Source organism: Egretta garzetta, unplaced genomic scaffold (assembly GCF_000687185.1).
Source record: "Egretta garzetta isolate BGI_Z169 unplaced genomic scaffold, ASM68718v1 scaffold13, whole genome shotgun sequence".
NCBI classification, from domain to species: Eukaryota; Metazoa; Chordata; class Aves; order Pelecaniformes; family Ardeidae; genus Egretta; species Egretta garzetta.
This window is the reverse complement of record NW_009259239.1, coordinates 1,920,539-1,941,135: the sequence shown is the minus strand read 5'-3', so window position 1 is coordinate 1,941,135 and position 20,597 is coordinate 1,920,539. Positions and strand designations below refer to the sequence as shown.

Here is a 20,597-nt window from a genome sequence, read left to right as displayed (position 1 = left end):
GTCCTGCCTCCCCCAGGCTAACATGAGTCTACACTGCCAGTCAATGTAGGATAGAAAGAAAAAGTTAGCTGATACCCTCTCAACCTTGTCCATTCAAAACAACCGAAATTAAGAAAGGAATAAGGGTTATTGTTCCATTTCCCCTCTGCTAGTTAGAGTCACAGTCTTAAAGTTAATTAATCCTAGATGTTCCATTACTGAGCATGTAAATGCAACACCTTATATACACTCTATGGCTGGTCACATCTGTTCAGGTCACTTATAATGTTTGCTGTGTTAGGTGTTGCAAGGTCAGTACCATTTGTGAGCTTCTGTAATTTATTTGCCATATGTAAATACATTGGGTTTAACTGTTAATATGTTAGAATTTTATAGTCAGCCTTTTAACTATGTCAGATGTGCACCCCTGGTTCGCATATGGGACAAGACTTACTGTATTTCAAGCTATATAAAGGCCATACTTCTGAATTAATTTGCTTATGCAGAGACGGGGGGAATAAATATTAAAAAAAAAAAACAAACTACAAACAAATCAAAGATTAACCACTCTGTCTTCATACCATGCCACAGGAACAAGAGAATATCTAACTTTTCCAACGCAGAAAGACCTGTTAAATTATGGACCCACAGATTCAACCCTGTTGGCAGTACACCCCAGTACACTGGCAAACTTCCCAAGAAATAATATAGATGCTTTTCTAGATGCATATGAAACATATCCTCTAAGTTGAATTATTGTCATTTTTATATCCTCTGTGTTGAATGACTACAATTCTTCTCCTTTATTTATGGATAAAAATAGACAGGCTAAGCAATAGTTTACGTGGCAATGCCATACAGAACATGAAAGTCCCAAGTTCTCCCTTCTTCTAACTGCTAACACGTTTGCACACAGAGACTACATACAGAGTTATTCAAGATAGCTGTTGAATTGTCTTTGAAAACCTGCACAGAAGGTGGAGCACCTCCCTGCTTTTAATCTTCCATGAACAAATAAGAGCCCATAACTTTGCAAAGCCTGCCCCGTATTTGTTGCACGATGAAAGGACCAGCAGCAACACATCTCGGGTCATGGCTGATGGAAGGGATGGCTCTGAAGTCCAGCCCTTGGGCCAAGTTGCACAAACATGCTCCCGCTCACCAACCAGGGAAGGAGATTCATGTCAGGAGCAGAGGAAGCACATACACCCGTTGCAGTGGAGAGTTGGCAATGCATGAATGGGAAATCCACGTCCAGGCAAAGGTAGGAAGGGGGAAATCACAGCAATTTCCAAATAAAGAAACCTGTACAAGGTTGGTGCAAACACGCAGAATTAATACCAGGGTGGTGCCAAATGTTACACACCTGCACCATTTGCAATTTGTCCTGCCAACGAGGTCAAATGTAGAGTAGCCATTTCCACAGTCCTCACTCTTGAACAGGACAGAAGTGATCTCACAGCCTTGACAACTAAGCTTTGCCTTCTTGCCCAGACAGAAGATTTTGGTACAAGAAGCCTATTCAATAATGAGACAGACTGAAAGAGCCCTGTTGCTTGTTCATGGCTCAAGCTAGACAAAAAGAAATACTTGTATAAAAGACAATTATAGACATCGCCTCCTTCTGCTTCCCCCATCAATCAACAAAGTGATTGCAAAACGCGTTCAGGACAAAAAGACAGATGACAGCTTTCTGCAGAGCCTGGGTGCCTCAGATGTAACTGATGTTCAGGCTGACTAGGCAAGAAAATGAAAATAAGTTCTTTCTGTAATCATTAGATAGTCAAAACCAACAAAATTCCATAAACAGGAGAGCAAAATGGTTTTATCCCAAAGATTGATATAGAATGTGAAAATTAGATAAAATCAGGAACATCCAGTTAAGACATGCAGTGATGGTGCCTCATGTCTCCAGACATACCTAGGTCCTTCTTAAGGATTATCTCAGGATCTCAAATTGAGCTCTTTTTGAGGGTTGTATTCTCTTTAAAAGGTTAATAGTGAAAATAAAGCTTCATACAAGGTGCCCTAAACAACCTTCAATACTTTTGTAATTAAGATATTTCTGAAGACGAAGGCATCAGATCCAAGCTGGGTTACCTTCTGAAGGAGCCTCTCTGTCCCCAGACAGACAGGCAGGTTTATACCTGTCATCTTCTGACCCTGGGGAGGCCAATGGATCATTTCTAAGGATCATGAAAAAAATCACTAAAAAAAACCCAATGTATTGTCTGTAGTGTAAGCTTAAGATCACTACATCAAATCAAGACATGGAAAACTACTGCTTAACAGAAGCCAAAGGCAGCTGGGGCCTAATTTAGTGCTTAAAGTTACTTGGGATGAAAACAGAGTCTCAGTGTTGTGAAAAATGAGCAGTAAATGTATTTTCCCCCTGGGAGCATGAGCCCTGAGATGCTGTAGCAATACAAGGAGTGGTTTTGTGCCTGTTTCTTGTCAAACACTTTTGTTTTGAAAACAAGGTGGTTTTAAGTTTATATAATAAATCAAGGTTGCATACTAAATCAGAAGACTGGATTTCATGAAGCCCCATAACCAGCTAGAGCGCCTTGAAACACTTCCAAGCTACCTTCTCCCCCTCCCTTCTCCTTTTCCTAATGCTCTTAAAATTAATTTCTCATAATTCCTGGTGTAGAAACATTCAGCTACTCATCTGCCAAATTCCACTGATGCCCATGGTAATCTGTCTGTTTCCTAGCAAGATGCTGAGTATTAAAATAAGTAAATTTAAAAAAAAAAAAAAAGAAAAGAAAAGAAAAAACACCAACCCCCCCACATTTCAACAAAGCCATATACTATAGGCCAGTTTCCAGGAGCAAGAAAGTATTTCAGGAATTGTCACCATTAAAGGACATTCTCTTCTAGGCAGCTTTAGCCATAATACGAGGCTGGGGGTACCAGACAATTTTCCTGCCTTCCTGGGCAGAAAAATATTAGTTCCCAATTCCGTGCAAACTAAGTACCACACTGCAGTTGTTTGAATACTCCAGTTTGAGACCCAAGACCTAAAAAGAACCAGATGAAGATGTGGTATGACAGACGATTTCTATGATATGCAGACCAGATTTCCCTTCCTGCCCCCTTAATTCTACTGCCTTGTCTTTCAATACCCAGCTGGTTTTGGTGGTCTATGTCAATGTGATATTTAGGGAAAATTATGGAAAGGAGTTAGAAAGGGACTGTATCTAACCGTATATAGATGGAAATAGTTTTTTTCTCTTATCAAAGTCCGCAATTCTCTTATCAAGACCTTTCTTAAAGGTCTTTTCCAACCTAATGATTCTGATTCTATGAAATGTGCAATTCTTCCACCCGCAGAGAGTATAATTTATATCATATTTCTGCAAGAGATCTACCACCTCCTTACCCAACCACTATAGCCACTCTATCAGGTTTCCCAACTTACAGGTTTCCCTCATATTAAGCATGTAGGGACTGAATCACAGCCCTTCGCCTATATGTTTGTTTCCAATTCTCAAAAGACATTTCCAGTTTATTACATTATTTGTGCGCTTTTCCTTTTTAACACTTCTTCGGATCAGCTGGTTTATTTTATCATCCCTGCTTGTGTACGCAATACTCCCCCCTGCCCTCGGAGGATTTCCTCCAGTGTGTGCCCATCAACTGCTCTGCAACTTCTTGAACTCTTCTCAGCTGACATTGTTCATGACCCTTGTTTACAATCCAGAGTGACTTTTATTCTCTGGAGCAGGTGTCTCTAGGTGGATGGGTGTGGGAATTACCAATATTCCCCACACAACACAGCAGGTGATGAAGTATTTGTAGACTTATATTTTACTGTGAAAATATCGTCCTTTAAAAACTGAGACATTTGTACAGTCCCCAAAAGTTAGTTCCCCATTAACTCCTACCTAACTGTGATTAAGGTCAGATCACCAATTAAATTTGCAATGCATAATCAAATTACAGCTGCTTAAGTTGTCATACAGCAGCTGAGCCCCAGTATTGTCTACGAGCTCAATACCTGACCGCAGCAGGCATGGTTTCTTAGCTGTGTGGCTCTGGCTGTAGCTGGGATGGAGGAAGAGGCTGCCTGCTGCTGTCCTTTCATTCCTCCTCATTCTGATCCTGCTTCTTTGCTCACATCTAGGGGGATACCAGCCAGACACGTTCCTCACCCTATCCTCTCCACACAACCCATGCTAAAAGCTAACCCAGGTCATCGCTGGGCGAGGGAGTGTCCACGCTCGCTGTTATGCTGACAAATTTTACAAGAGCACAAATACCTCATTCTGGCTCAGCTACAGCCAGACACATCTGCCTGTCACACATCTGCCTGCAGCTCTAAATTAGCTTGTCTCGCATTTGTTGCAAACTAAAACCACGTGCAGACAAATAACACACACACTTGCTAAGCCTAAAAGCAACCTCCTTTAGTCTCCTGAGATATTTCTGTTTTAAGAAATGGGGGGATGACACCGATCACTTCAGCAAGCAGCAATGGCAGATTACGGTGTTCCTAAACCCCTTCCAATTTCCCCACCTCTATCACCCCTACTTTTCTGTGGGATTAACTGGTCAGAGAGCTTTTAAACTATAGTTCCCTAAGCAATCAGTGCAACGAAATGTGCACGCACCTTGGCTGCTTGCACATAAAACTTATTAGTTTAATTGGAACCCGCTTCCGTTGGCAAAGCAAGCCACCACAGCATGCAGAAACAGGGGAAAGCGCAGCAGGAGCAAGGGGACTGTCTTAGTTTAGGAAAGTAGAATACTTTGGAGGAGGCCATTTCCTTGCCCAGAATAAGGATTCAGAGCTAGAGAAGCCATCAAATCCAACATCAGTCCAAGAAAGAGGGCCTGGTTCAGCCACTGCTGCTGTGCTCAAGGCAGAAATTAATTCACAAACTTCTACAGCCTCTGCAGCAAGTCAGGTAACAGCGATCGCTTGTGGACTTAACAAATACTAATTATGAAGTTGTGCCATGCTACACTGACAGAACATTAATACTAAAACTGCCACAAGGACATTACTAGGACGAAAACCTGAGAAACCCATAATGAAAAGGAAACATTATGCCACAGTGACGAAAATATAGTAATTCGTGTTAAACTGCTGCCTAAAGTGAGGGTTTTTTCCTAGCCACATCTAATTTATACTTATCAACACAAGCACCTTTCCATAATCAATGGCTTTATTATTCTGAAAAGCAAAAGCCAACTCAAAATGTTACATTAAATTGATAGACACAGGGCCAGCCGGGGGGGGAGATTAGGTACAAATTGTTCACAGATGTATTTTTTTAATTATTATTACTGGCTACGTTCCACAGCACAGAGCCAGGGAAGGAGAGGGAGGGGGGAAGGAGGAGGAGGGAATCTGAAACTTACTGGTTGACCTCCCCACCATCTGTGATTGAATTTCTCTCGCCCTCGAAGACTGAAGCTGGCATCAAACACTGGGTCATACATCGAATTGCCAACGATTCCATGTGATTCAGGATAGAGTCCCTTTGTGCAGAAGTAGATTAATTAGTAAAACCCTAATGCACACAAACCCAGTTCTTCACAGCTATCTGCAAATACCACTAAATTATTTTAAAATAATTATCTTTGTAACTGCACACCAGAAAAGTTTGTAACTTTAAGATAAGCGCATTTAAAATGGGCTGTAGTAATGAAAGCAGTAGGAGATGATTGAATTGTGCTAAAAAGCACAAAAACTCCCATTACTCGATACTTTAATGTATTTTCACACTGGTTAAAAACTAGTTTGAGGCCATCTAAAGTAAGTAAAAAATTATGAAAAGAAGATTGATCGAAACTTTCAGTTTCTCTTCATGAATTCCCTCTTTGGAAACAGTAGTTCATTCTCTGGTTGCTGGAGTAACACTTAGCATTTCCATTTTATGCTTTATCTTCACCAGAGCCTCGGTGAGATAAGAGTTATTTCCAAGAAAAAAGTGAGGCAAGTCACCCAAAGCCATGGCTTTATATCACAATTTCTCCAGCAGTAAAGGCAATAGAAGAGGCTTCTGCATTTTTCCCTTTCTCTTGGCCCTCTCCCATCCCCAGCTATTCATTTCTCCATCCCCTCCTTTCTCTTCCCATTTAACATTTGTGCAGAGGCTGCAGGGAAAAAAGGAAGGGGAAAAAAATGCAGCTGAAGGTAGGACGTCCCTTCACCCAGCTTTGGTAGCACCGTCACTGTCACACAGGAGTGTTTGCATCCCAGGGTGGGGACAGCCTGGCCCCCGCTGTGCCACCGGCGTGCAGAAGCCATGGTTCGCTTCCCTGCAGGGCCCACGCAGCACCCAGGCACACTCAGCAGCTCTAGACTGTAAATCGGCTGCTACGTCAGCCCCACTGACTTCAGCTACTGCAGTGAAGGAACAACTGCTGGTTGTATTCTGGGCGGGATTTCAGGGGTGGTTTTTTTCCCCCTAGAAAAAACTGCGACCTGTAATTACACAGCAGTGCAAGTAACTGCAAAAGCAGGCAGAAGAAAGCTCAGGAAAGCTGTAACATGGTGTATAATGGTGAGATACACTTTATCTCAGAACTTCAAAATACTGAAGAAAATACTTAAGATAACTGAAGGCCTGATCAGATGCACAGCGAAGCATTTTGTTTAAAAAAAAAAAAATCTTCCTTCCCACAACCCACATTTCTACTGCAATTCAACATTTTAGCATCAAAAAGTCCTTCCCAGGGACTTACAGTAGCAAGGGTGTACAAGTTGGGGAAGGTTTTTGTAGGGTAGACGGGTCTCATGTAAGGAGAATGTGTTCCACAAGATCCTGAAAAAATCAATAGGGAATGCAAACATTAGGAAGTGAAGCTCTCAGACATGGAAAACAAAAACAGAGATGTTGTGACTCAAAATGCTGCAGAAACTGGTTACATTTTAACTGATTTAAATGAACATTCTGCTGCTTAAGGTTGGCAGGTCTAGTAAAGCCACTCACGCACTCTTTGCACTTCACAACAAACAACCGAAATAATGCAGGCAGAGGACTACAGAACCAGCTGCATTTCCATAGACTGTTTTCCTTTCTGACCTAGCCTCCTTCCAGAGTCTGGAGTCATTGGACGTATCTTGCTAAGTAAAACAACATGAGAAAATGCAGGCTAATTTTAAGTGACAAATATTCTAAAGCTGCAGTTTCACAATGGGCTTTGGCCGCAGCTCCCCAGATGGCTACACAAATGCGAGGGTCAGCACACACACAGGGGGGGGGGAAAAAAACCCGAACACCTTTCAAGGGTATGGGCACACGCAAACTGCTATACTGAGAAGCTCGAGTACATATTGCGTCCAGTACTCCACAGACGCCCGTGGGTGCCCGCTCTCCCAGAGGGGAGCGCAGGGCTCCTCATCCCTCCTGGGGCCGGTCTCCAGCCAGTTACCACACATTCACTGCAGCTCCTGCACCCACTTACCCATATCTTCAACATTTCTGAATCAAGTAGAGAATTTTGTGGGCATCTCCCAACTAGCCTACAAGAGTGCATGATACATATCGTGTCCTGAAGATGTATTTCTTTCCTGACAAAACCGCATGAAGGTCACCAATTCTGAGCAGTGCTCCCCAAAAGCAGCAGCTCCCTCCTCACTCCCCGATTGCTGCGTGCTGCTTTAGCCGGGGTGCTTTCAAGCCATCAGTTGATACCATCTAAACCAAAGGGGACTTCTGCCATTTCACTTTCATGGAAAAAGACTTAAACTTCGTTAAACTTTTCAGCCAGAGGAGCCCTGCTGTTTGGTGCAGCCCTTCGACCCACCAGCCCCACACTGACTTCTGTTGCTGAATGAACAACGAAAACAACTGGGCTACAAGAGATTGTTCTTTCATTTATTGTAAGAAAACAGATGTACTCACTCAGTTTTTCAATATTGGGCATGACCTTGTTCCCTTTCTTCATATATGATGCACGGAAACCATCAACAGAAAAGATGATCAAAGGAGGACGCACAAAGCTAAAAGCAAAAGCAGCAGGAGTGTAAGGCAGCATTTCAAAATTTTTTTTTATTTCCACTTGCTCACTGAGACTCCAGAGAATCTAAGGTACAGTTACTCCATATGATATATGTCTATATATGTAGGTTTTTTGCTTACTTAACATATCATCACAAACTGATAATCTTCATGCCTAGTAATGTCCAGTGCTTGTTCACAGTCAGTGAAAAGGCTGAGCTCCAACATAAAAGACATCTTCCCTGAGCAGTTAAAAGCATATAGCCCAAAAAGGCAAGTGCTTATAGAAGGACATGGAGAAGGAAAAAAAATAGTATGCATGAGTACCCACCCTAGCATACAATCTGTAGTTAAAAACCACATGTCTCATGACAGCTGGTTCTCTCTCTTCACAAACAGAAGTCCATGTGGCATTTTGAGTGAGCTCTGTGAGGCAGAGCTCATTCTCACATACTAAAAATGACAGTATTTCATGTTATTTTATTACTTTTTTATTTACTACTGCTACTGGGAGTGGACCCTAAGCAGGCAGAGCTGTGTCCCAGATGGACACACCTGAACTTTTAATGTTAATCACCCGCTGCATGGGCGGCAGCGTCACTGTCACCAGGAGAGGCAGGGGCTCCTATCTCCTCCAAACTGTCCTCCGAATAGCATGGACTGAGCTGCAACCCGGCGCAGCACCTGAGCAGACACTCACCTTTAAGGATAATAGTGAGCCCACTGGTCAAAAGTGCTTAATTTCTCAATGTTATTCATGTATTCAGATACCTCACTAAGTCAAGCCTGTATCCCATTGCAATTTAGAAACCCTTTCATTTAGGACGATAACACTAAAAGTACAAAATTCAATTTTAAAAAACTGTGTTCACATGTGGCTTGACCTGAATTTTATCAAAATCAGAAAAACCTTTCCACTGACTTCAAGGGAGTTTGGTTACCTTCCTTATGTGGGTAAGTGAAGCAGGCCAACCCATCAGCAGGTGATCAAAGACCAAGGGTTCAAGCCCACATATCACAGACCACTACTCATCCAGCAGCTCAAGGCAAATGCATGACAATATCATCAGCCTAATTGTACAAACAGTGAAGTACAGAAAAGCATCCAACCCCCAGTCATTCAGCCTGTGACAGGGCCAGTGCAGAAACGTGGTGTTCAGAGGTCCAGGGCAGAGCTGGGGACCACTGGCCTTGCTGCATTTGACTTTGCAGTTGCATGCAAAACACTTACCCTGCTGGACACTCAGGAGCCTTTATCTCTTCACAGTCATCATCCACCCAGTGGGTTTCTCCTATCAGGAAAGTTACACTGGAGTTCAAAAAAAGCCCACACCTGTGGACACAGCTACAAGTTTCACAGAAAATGTCAAAAAAATAAAGTCTAGCTCCAGTTAATGGACTGTCTTGTCATACTTCCCATGAAAAATGAGCAGGTCTTTTCACAAGGCTGAACAAATGATCTGGTTATATTCTATTCAACAAGAATATCCAAACTAGCAATCCTAGAAGTAGCTGTTAAAACTGGAGTTAAAAGTGTCCTTTTGACCACAGGAGACAGTGGTAACGCTTTAGGCACAGTGGTCATCTATTTTAATTTTTTTATTTTTGATCTGTCAAAAACAGGTAGTGCTGCTTCTGGCTGTGAATTCCCACCCTCCTCCCCACCAGCTCTAATGTCTCCATGAGCTGATTCAGCTGGCTAAAGACACAAAACAAAATTCATTCTGGGGAAGAAAAACAACCCTAAATAGTTTCCAGCTGGTTTAGAGAGTTGATCAGCTCATGGATCAGGTGAGACCCAGACACAGCTAAAAAAAGCATTAATACTCTTTCAGAGCTAGATTTGTTAAAATTACTTTATGTAATCAACTATTTTCTTAAGGTTTTCACTGCTGAATGCTGACTATAGAGTAGCTCATGACTTGCACTTTCACAGGTCAATTGAAAAACGAATTATTATCTAATGAGGCTTGCTTCCTGAACCTGACACTATTAAAGGAACTGCAGTTCAATTAAAAGAACAAAACAAAAAGGACCATAGAAAAAATCTGCAGGAAATGTGTCCTGCAGCAATTCCAACTGACCATGACAGGAGGTGGAGGGACAATTTCCAAGGAAAGAAAACCTATCCTCAGATAGGCAAGGGGAGGAATAAAGAGGAAACACTGTTCTCACATAAGGCTTACTCCTGTCAGAGTGCCAGGGTCATTGAGATAATTTGTTATTAACCAATTAAACAGAAATTATGTACATTAAGGCTGGAGACATGTAAATTCCTCTGTCTTGACCCTTGTAAGAGGGAGCTCACAAAAAAGGCAGGAACTGAAACTATACCAGTGTTTAAGTGGTCTCAGCCTTGGGTTTCTTTGGGAAGAGGAAGAACATAATCTATGGGGACTTGCTGGAAGATACACATTTCATTTGGATTCCCAACAGCAAAACTCAAGTAAAGAAGAAAAGAAGTAAAGAAAGTATGGATCTTGACTATTATAATTTTCTGAACATACGCAGTTGGCCAAAATGGGGTGGAAGAAAAAATTTCAAACCGTAACCCTTTCACCAGTAAAGTTAATGAATGGAAAAACTAAGAACTAGCTGAGATACAAAAGTAAGAACCCATAAACCTCATTACCAAGGATCAGAAGACCTGCTCCAAATGGGAGACACATTACACAAGGTAGGACATGCTCCAAGGCAGGACATGCTCCAAAAGATCAGGGTAGAGGATGAACATTAAGCCTTCACAGACCATCCACCCACCAACCAGTGCAGGCCATACTGCAGCCATGGTGTGTCTAGAAGGTAGCAGGGTCATCCCCAGTGTGACATCTGAAGCCCATGTCACCCATCTGTGAAATACAGCCCTTGTATTCTCACAACCCCTCTCCCACAAGAAACAAAGCCTACAGGTGTTAGGCCAAGTAGTATGAGCAGGAGCTTTTGTGGTGGGGGTAGGGAGAGGTCTCTGAGATGGAGATAACATATCTAGGAATGCTCCATTCCTTCTGAGACCATCAGATATCCCTGCTTTCCCTGTGACACAGACAAATGCACCTGAACACTTTTGCGTCTTGCTTTAAACTCTTCATCCAGCCATGGCTCTTCGATTTTTATCAGTATCTCTACAGGCAAAGACAACGTCCTTCTACTATCAATAAGTAGTATCAATAATAAATCACCTCTGCTAGTGCCAAAAAAATTACAAACTTACTTCCCCATTCTTCCCCCCTCCTCCCAAAAACCAGAACTAAACAAGGAGAGGGTTCCTTCTTTAGCAGAAAATTCTATACCCACAGGGCTGTCTTCTATCAGGTTTGGAAAGATAAGAGGTAGAAAGACCAAAGTCGTACCTTTGCAAATGACTTGGTAATTAGTGCAACAATCTCCTCTACTTAAGCAGTCTTCAGAGCAGTGACAAGCATTGTCATCATTCCTGGTTTCTCCACAGCGATCTTTGGTACATTCCCAGCCCCGAGCTAAAGTGTTCACAAGGTAAGCAAGAATGAGAGATTATAATCAAACCAAAAAGTACTCACTCAAGCCGCTCCAGTCGTTAACGTTGGATGTAAAGTTTATGGCCCTATTTTAGTGATTTCAAGACCTCTGAAATAGGCATGTCAACCAGAAACAAAAAGGACCCTTGTGTCCCACAAGTGCAGGAGGGCTCCTCCACCCCCACACAAGTGCTTCTGCTACCCTCAGGTGTTGTACTCCAGGCTTTGTACAACCTGAATGCCAGAAAAAGTGTGGAAAGGAGAAGACAAGGATCTTGAAAGATAAATGGTGGGGCCTGGAGCACAAATTGAGAATTCTGGTGTTTCTTGGGTATTCCATTCCTTTTCTCCCAGTTCAATCCATGGGAAACAAGAGAAAGTTAAAAGGAGACTATCTAGATATAGATTGATGCTTTACTCCCACCAGTTCCTCACCCACAGGGGGAGATTCAGTGCCAACTGCAAAGTTACGAGAACAAGAGCTGCTCTTCAAGGAAAAGCATGGCACGGCTGCTGTAAAACACTCCAGCTCTTCTCATCTTGCAAATGAAATTAGGAGCTAAGGGCCTGTCTAAATGAGGGTGCTCTCGAGATTGCTACACTTTGGAACAGGGTCTGTGGATGTAAGCATTTGGTTTTCCATGTCCTGGCCCAATCAATAAGAAACTTTAAAAATCACTTTAGACTGCATGCACACAGTAAAAAACACACCACATCAGAGCAATGTCTTTTACGCCTTTTTATCCTTCATTTGGGGCTTTTTTCTATGAACAAGTAATATTTACAGATTGTACATGTGGTAATTGCCTTAATGAATGCCTATGGGAGTACATGACAATTCACACAACAGTCCCAAGGGCTATGCAGGCATCCACACACACATGCAGAGAGGAAGCTGAGGAACTGAAAATCTGCCCTTTGGTAGCAAACATCTTGTATTGTGCTGAAAGTCTTCAAAAAGAGCCTCTCATTCTGCAGTCATTTACACCAGGGGCAAAACAGCGTCAGCCTAAAAATTCCAAAGTTTTTGGCCTGGAAAAAATGTAGTTTTTCATACTGGATTAGCTCACCATTTTTTGGTACCAGGCTATTAAAGTGATATCATTATAAATAGAACTGAGGAAGTCAGGACTCTCAAGCATGGCACATCCATGGGCAATGATATTTTTAATCATCAGTCTTCTCTTCTGGCTGCTTAGTAAGTGTAATTCTTTGATAAAGCAAGAAAATGTTTAATGGCGAAAGTAGAAGGCACCTGTGTCAACTCTGACCACTGTGCAAACACTCAAGGAGATGGGTACAACTAATAATTTAAATGCACTATGCTAAGAAGTAAAACATAACTCATGGCCCTCTTTGAAGTTTTCCTTGCCTATGACTCATGAAAAAAACAAAAAGAAAATGAATCCAGTGCCGTATTTCCATCCCCCAGGGTCCAATGAATTGAAGTCAAACGTTTTTACCAGCGTGTTATGTGCATCCTGACATCTGGAAGTTGGAGGCTGGGGCAAGGGTAACAAGCCCAGCCTGTCACCTGCAGCTCACTCCGAGAGGACCTGCACCGCTTCAGTGCTCCCAGCTTCAGAGGCACCTTCACGAGTAACCGTAATGCACAGTCCACAAACAAGCATGAATTGCTCCAATATTACGTCATCACTTGGGAGAAAAAAGGATGGCTGACACGGAATGACCAACCTCCAGCCTTTACCATGGCTCTTTTCATTGTAACCTGGAGATCAAACTGGTGCCTGAACGCTGATTACTGCTTTTAACTGAGTATCGCAAGATCTCCTTTTCATGTGGTATGAGTAGTACCGTGCTTTTTCTGCCCTGGAAACCACGGCTGAAGCCCAGTGGTGAGGATTGGTAGGTGCGCATCCCTACGGCTCCTTGCAAGGAAATATGGGTTGCATTTTGGGCTGAGCCGAGCCTGCCTGGCAAGGTGACGTGCAGAGGAGATGCAGGTTATGGCAGGGAGCTCTGCCTTACTGTGGCAGGTTCCGACCGCTGGCATAAGCAGCACCCAGCGGTGCGGGACAGGAGACCCATCGTACCTGTCTTTAAGCACAGCTCATCAAAGTCGAAGCAGCAGCTGTTGTAGCTCTTGCACAGGTTGTCACAGCGGCAGCCAGGAGGCTCTGCCTCTTGAAGTTCAAAGCATCTGTTTTTGCAGGAACCAGAAGTACTGATCCAGGGGGAATCTGACAGGACTGTGTGGAACAAGAAACAGGGCAACATCTGTCAGGCCAGCAGTGGTGGGACGGGCAGCTCAGCCCCAAGCCACTCGGATGAGCAAAACCTTGTCTGCCTGCTATGGGATAGGGAGCATGAAGAGGAGAAGGGCTGCTTGAAAAAAAACAAAACAAACAAAAAAAGAGAACAAATTCCAAAAAGGTTGCTCTTTTTGTAGAGAAAAAAAAAACGGGGGGGCGGGGCGGCGGGGAAGAGGAAGCAGCCTTGCTGTGATAATGTCCTGCAAAGAAACAGCCCTGGCTTTACCTCTGCAACAATCAAGAGATCATTAGCAGAAATGTATTGAAGTCTCCAAGGCCCCATTCCAGGAGCTGCAGCTATTCCTCAGAAGCAGACCTTTGTTTTCAGAAACCAAGTGACATTTTCATGGCTGGCTGGGCAGTTTGCATAGGAAAGGGCTGTAATTAATCTTACATGCAGTCAGCAGGACTTGGTTTGCTGTACTAGAAGGCGCCAAATCAATGTCAAGTGTGAAAGAAAACTGCAAGATGCTCTATAAATTAATGGAGAGACAAAGCAAGGCTTTTTGGTGGGCTTCTGCAGAGCATTAAATTATAAAAACTTAATAAAATACAAAAGTATGTAAGAAATCAATATATTTGATGTATATAACTAAATGCAGGACTGCCAGTCTGAAAACCATGAATAATGTATTAGACTTCAATAATCTCTTTATTAGTAAGGGCCCTTACTGTCAAAGCTGATATGTACTTCTCTGCTCTTTTCTCAAAACTTAGTATTGTATAGATTTAAAATATTTTATACTTTTCTCCCATAAGAGAATCCTACATAGCAGCTTATATGAAGCAGGAAAATTGTGTGCCACTCTCCAGGGTTAATAGTATTTTATGAAATACACTAACGAATATATGTTATTCTTTAAAAACAGAGGTGTTCCAAGGAAAATTTCACAATGGCTATTGTTCCTTAAGAGACCTATTAAAATTGAGTCTTTGAAATTGTCTTGGGCCTTGTTTTCTTTTAGACCACGGTTTGGGTTTGGTTTTAGTTTTGGCAAACCTCACCATGATTAGCAGTATGATTTTAATAGGACTGATGCAATGGCACTTTTGGGAAACAGTTGCACTGATCTCCTCATATATATTTTTTCCCCTGCTCTTTTACATAGCTGAAAGTTTAGTCTCCACACAAACTGAGAGCAAATCTCTTCCCAAACAAGATCCCAACACCATGAGAATCAATGGACAAGAAGATGAAGGGGGAGTTTGGAGGTGACATTGTAGTAGCTGATGTCCCACCAGCTCCCATCCCCAGCCCTACTGCCCCGCCGCTTCCCTGGCGCTGGTTGGACACCAGCATAAACCACTTCAGGGAGAAAACCTGGAAGCAAATCAACCCTACAGCAAGATAATGAGTAAGAAAACCAAACCAACCATGGTTGTAGTCATGGATCATGGCAGTGGCAAGGCACATTCACGCAAGTTCTGGAAAAGGTAGTAGTAGACAACTATGTCTCTCTCTGCTTTTGTGGGTTTTTTCGATCAGGTAAGTAATGATCAGAGCAAGTAAGATCATACACACAGTAAAGTTTCACTCTGTAAGTACATACCCTGCAAGCATGCTCATAATGAGCCATCGGTATTTTGACTATCTAGAGTTCCAAGGAGTTAAAGGTCATGTATCTGTGCTGGCAACATACAGATCAGTATTTTCTTTGCTCACATAAATAGGCCACAAAGCTATGTTAGAAATTAATCACATGAGAATTGTTTCAAACACTCAGATTTCAGAGATATGAAGTCTTGTTCCTTATTCTTAATGACAGCTGCTTCCTGCCAAATGCTTCTGAAAATCTGTTGCTAAAGAATATTTCCATGTTAATTAACCTCTTCTACTACTTTCCTTTTTGGAAGCTAGGTGATATGTAATCGCAGATCCAGTAAGCTGCAAATCAAAGGTACTATGGACTCAAAGGTACTACATACTAGCATACCCTATGTATCCCTTACACTGTGGCATTGCCCTTTTCATTTCAAAGGGATGAGAGGGAGATCATTTCAGAAGATAAAAACCACACGTCAATGTGCGTTTAGGAAAGAGAAGGTGTAAATCTGACTGCAGGTTACATAAGGGACAGAGTCAACTGCAGCTCAAGGAATGCCTAGCTGTCGTAAAGAGAGGCTCATTTATCAGGAAACCACTGGAACAAATTGCCCGCAGAGGCTGTGCAATCTCTAATCTGGGAGGTTTTGAAGAACGGGTTAGAGCAAGATCTGTCAGGAGCACTTCAGTAATAACTGACCAGGTCTTGGGATATAGAGAAGGTCTACACGGCTGTTCAAGGTCCCCTCTAGCTCCATCTCCTATAACTGCAAGTAGGGTTTCCATTTCACATAAGAAAGGTTTAGCCCAGCTACCTTATCTGTTATTTTTTCACATCTGTTGACAAATGCTTTATTACTGATGTGACAAATTATCTCAAATTACTTAGCAAATTCAAGTCACACCTCCTGAGTCAATGTAGGACACTTTCCATATCACAGCACAAAAGAGGACTTGGTTTAACTCCTCTGATCTCTGAATACATTAAGATCGCTCCTTTGTTTATCACGCTTGACCTTGCCTTTGCAGCCAGACCATGATTTTCAGGTCGTGCACAATGCCGTGGCATGGGTACTGGTGCATGCAGAATAGTTTGAAAATATATCATCAGGAGCATTTTCAAATTAACAGAAGCCCCTGTACAGAACAAACTTGCACAATTTCCAAATCCTTTTTGAAATCCCTGCATCCCTCCCCAGGTCCTGCAATGTGACCATGCAGCAGGCAGAGGGACATGAAGATCCTCCCCTCCTTATTTAATACGTAAAGCTTTTCACATCTTTTTCCATGCATTCTATTTTTTTCCCAACTAAGCTCAAACCAGCCATCTAAGGGTTCTCTCTAATGTCATATGTTAGAGAGAGAAGTTACATAGGGCACTACTGCCTTCCTGATTCAGTCCATGGAGGTTAATACCTTTCCATTTTAAATGTGGCGTGTTTACCTTGGAAAGTGCCATATCAAACTACTTGCTCTGATTCTATCTGATTACAATATTTTTTAAAAAAACCAAATCCATTTACTTCCAGTAGTATTTCAATCATAGGACTACAAAATATAGACATGCTTACACAGACGTTACAGGAATCATAGAATCATAGAATCATAGAATCGCTTTGGTTGGAAAAGACCTTTAAGATCATCGAGTCCAACCTTTAACCTAACCCTCCCATCCCACCACTAAACCATGTCCCTAAGCACCTCATCTGTCCTTCTTTTAAATACCTCCAAGGATGGGGACTCTACCACCTCCCTGGGCAGCCCATTCCAGAGCCTGACAACCCTTTCAGTGAAGAAGTTTTTCCTAATATCTAACCTAAACCTGCCCTGGCGCAGCTTCAAACCATTAAAGGAAGGAGACTACCTGGTAAGAATTTGCCATTTTGGATCCTATGGAACTTATGTGGATCAAACAAATACCTACATAAAACATCTGGAACACCAGTTTTGCTAAATAATATTCATATTATGAACTTGCATTTCATTTTTCAGAATGCCATTGCAGTGAGTAGCATTTCAATGAGAAGTCACACAAAATGAGAAATACCTGCTGACTTTTCCTATATAACATATGACTCAATTTTTAATGACATTCTTAAAAATCCAGTGAGAAGGGGTACAAAAACCTCAGTGTTTCTCTTTCCAAAATTTGAGGTATCATCCTATCATGACCAAGGAACATGCTTCAAGAGAGTACTAAGGCCATTTTCCCTGAAAGTTCTCATAAAGATGTCTAGAAAGATCATAAAGCAAATCACAAAGGCAAAGTTATGAAAAAATGGGAGCCTTGGTTCTCTAATGTCTTTCAGAAATTTTAAGTCAAAAAAATAATTTCAATGAAATAGTTTTTCATTAAAAATATTAAACATCTCAAGTGTGCAAGGGCATATATATCTGTACACTGTAAAAACAGAACAAGGTGGGGGTTAGGCACTATGGTACTTCTTTGACATGCATTTTTAAGGAACTAGGGAAAAAAACCATGTTGCTCTTGACTCATAGATGAGTTCTATGCCAGAAGAAAACTGAAATTTCCTTCTAACCATGGCATACCCCTGGAGAAATAACGAATTGGACATATGCAGTAATGGTTGGTGAAGAGACAGTGTTTTGTCAATGCAAAATAATTCATTCTAGACACCAAGGAACTTGGAAATAAATAAGCCAAAGCAGAGTGGAGTTGAAAAAGAATTTATAACAATCTCTTATTCTGGATATTTCATTGCACTGGGCTTCTGAAGAAGTACCACTGGAAGTCATGCAACTAGGGGAGCCTAAATAGGTTCCTCCATCACAGTGTTTTATTAAGAAAAGCAACTCTCCAGTATAAACTTTTACTTTCTCCTTTAGACAGATGTGACTATAATACTTCATTCTTTGCCATCACATCCTTTCTTTTTTACTGCAATAAAAGTAACCAAGCTGCATAAACACAGAAGGGACAAAACTCTCCATTACTTTTCTGTCTCTCATTGTTGCACCCTGGACCAGGCTACTTCAATGCCAGGTTCTGGTCCAATCCCACCTGTAAGCAAATTCTCAACAGACTGCCAAAAGTACCTCATCTCCTGCCCTCTTGCAAGAGATCCTGTATTTCTTCCTATTTTCCTGGAATGCTGAGCTAAACCTCCTGCTATGGGAAAGAGCCTGCAGCTGCTGACCCCAGCCCTGGCGGCGCTGAAGGGTGCTGGCTGGCTCAACAGACTTGGCACCGATGAGCTCCAGTGGGTCCCCACTATCAGACCTTTGGGGCTTCAGTAAAAATCACCTGAGCGGCCCTGCCAAAAGCCTAGACGGTCACCAGCCAAAGCAAAGCAACTGGCAGTCATGTGTTGAAGACATGAAATGCAAATCCTTCACGTCACTGTTACACACACTACGCAACTGCCCTACAGTTAACGTACTAGAAGATAAAAATAGAAATAAATTTGGTCTTCCAAGCACCTTTTTTTTTTACTGTTCTATAAAGATCAAAAGCAACAGCCACTATCTTTTTGGTTACCTAAAATGCCTTTGCTCAGTGATCAGCAGCCCTGACTGTGGCTGTGATTAGGCACCAATTCCTGTGAAAGAGCAGGGAGAGGGGGACACAGATTCATTACCAGGAACACAACAAACTCCGGCCACGGTAAACAATTTTGTAATTAAAATTCACAAGCTATTAACCAGCTCTAAGTCAATGACCACAGGTTTCCTTTCTCCTGCCAAAGGGAGGAACAGAGACACAAGTCAAGCCTACTTTTTTTTTTTTTTTTTAAAGAAAAAAGACTAGTTTTCCATGTTATATATTTTTCCACTTGGACTATGCCTGAGCTCACAAAACCCTATACTGCCGCAGAATGCAAACAACAGTCCCTTCTGTGGCATGTCCTTGCTTTCCTCCAAAGAAAAAAGTCGGAGGCGAAAAGACAAACAGACGCCTGGGTGACAGCACATCTGGGCGAACACCTGCTCTGCTCTCCCCGGCCCTCTCCGCCGTCGGATGCCTGCCGTCTGCTGTTCACAAACCAGCATGACCTCAGGAGCCACAGAAATCCCCACAGCTTTTCTCACCAGCGCCTCTTGAAAGCATTAATCAAGTTTCTAGAAACCGCCTCAATAGCTACCAAAGTAAAACCGGTACCCTTAAAGCCATCGGGGTGTTTCTCTTAGCGCCAGAAGGAAACTGCGCGGAGCACAAAACATGGCAAATGCTACGTGGGAGCTGATGAGAGCGGTCTCTGCGAGACTGACAGTGCTCAGTCCTAAAATAAGCTAGATTTTCCATAGTCACATGCACACAGAGCAAAAGTTTAAGTAAATAGGAGACCTATAGGTGAGTCCCAAAGGTCAACTGACTCGGGCTCGGTGAGTTATTTATTCTTCTCTATATCCTAGAGGGAAAAGGAACAAGCAAACTACTGTTTCGGAGTAGGAGTGGTTTCTAACCACAGTATATAACGTAAGGGTATTGCGATGTACAATTTATGTCTGTTACTGTACCTGAGACCGGGCCCTCATCCCATTCTTCAGATCTCCTAAATCGATTTGTTGTAAATCCCATGCAGACATTTACTCCAAAGGCAAAAGCAAATAAAGATATAACCTGCAAAAGTAAAAGAGCAAAGTGAGCAAACTGTGCAAAAAGCAGGACGCGGGAGCCAAGAGCACTGCGATGAAAGGGGCAGGGATGGTCCTCTGTACATTGGAGCTCCCCGGCGCTGCAGTGCCCATCACCGGAGCAGCAGCTGACAGCGTCACCGTTGGAGAGTAACACAAACCAGAAGGGGTTTATGAATAAAACATCTCTGTCCGGAGCTGAAACGCTCCTTTTTGTAGGAACTTAAGGCAGGAGAGACGGGCTACTCCTCCTCTAAAAGCAAACACGCTCCTCTCCTCCCCTACCTGGTGCGAGCGGCCGCAGCCCGTCCCAGCCATCCCGGCGGGCTCTCGCCAAGCCTGCGCTGCGCCGCCGCCTTGTCCTTACAGCGAGCGCGGAGCTCTCCTTGCTCTGGGAGTTCGGGCTATTAGCTACGAGCAATCCCACCTGGTGAGGTTGACAGGCTCGTGTGATTTGTCCAGGGGGTGATTTCATCATGTTTCACTCACAAATCGCAGCTCCGAGTGCAAGAAGCTCCCGGCATCATCCCTCGCTGCGCCCTCCCCCCAAAGACGCACGCACACCCGCGCTTTTATGTGGTTTCCCCTGGCAAAGCAGGGCTTTCTGATGTTGCTGCGGCCAATAGCTGCTCCTGCTCGTTTTATTCTCCTCGCAAAAGTAACATGGTTAAAAGAGAAACCAAATGCCTCTCCATCTGGCGCGGAGAAGAAGGGGGAAGCTCACTCGGGGCTGCGAAACGAAATATCCCGG

General features: G+C 42.8%; 1 protein-coding gene across 1 annotated transcript in view; it reads right to left on the bottom strand.

Moving 5' to 3' along the window:
* ENPP2 (ectonucleotide pyrophosphatase/phosphodiesterase 2) overlaps positions 1-20,324 on the bottom strand; it is a 53,168-nt gene extending 32,844 nt beyond the window's left edge. Inside the window, 9 exon segments of the mRNA XM_035891578.1 lie at positions 5,350-5,469; positions 6,679-6,758; positions 7,842-7,939; positions 9,169-9,229; positions 11,288-11,413; positions 13,486-13,641; positions 19,730-19,832; positions 20,132-20,206; positions 20,208-20,324. Of these exon segments, the coding sequence (XP_035747471.1) occupies positions 5,350-5,469; positions 6,679-6,758; positions 7,842-7,939; positions 9,169-9,229; positions 11,288-11,413; positions 13,486-13,641; positions 19,730-19,832; positions 20,132-20,206; positions 20,208-20,324 (936 nt within the window).
* Positions 20,325-20,597: the final 273 nt, after the last annotated feature.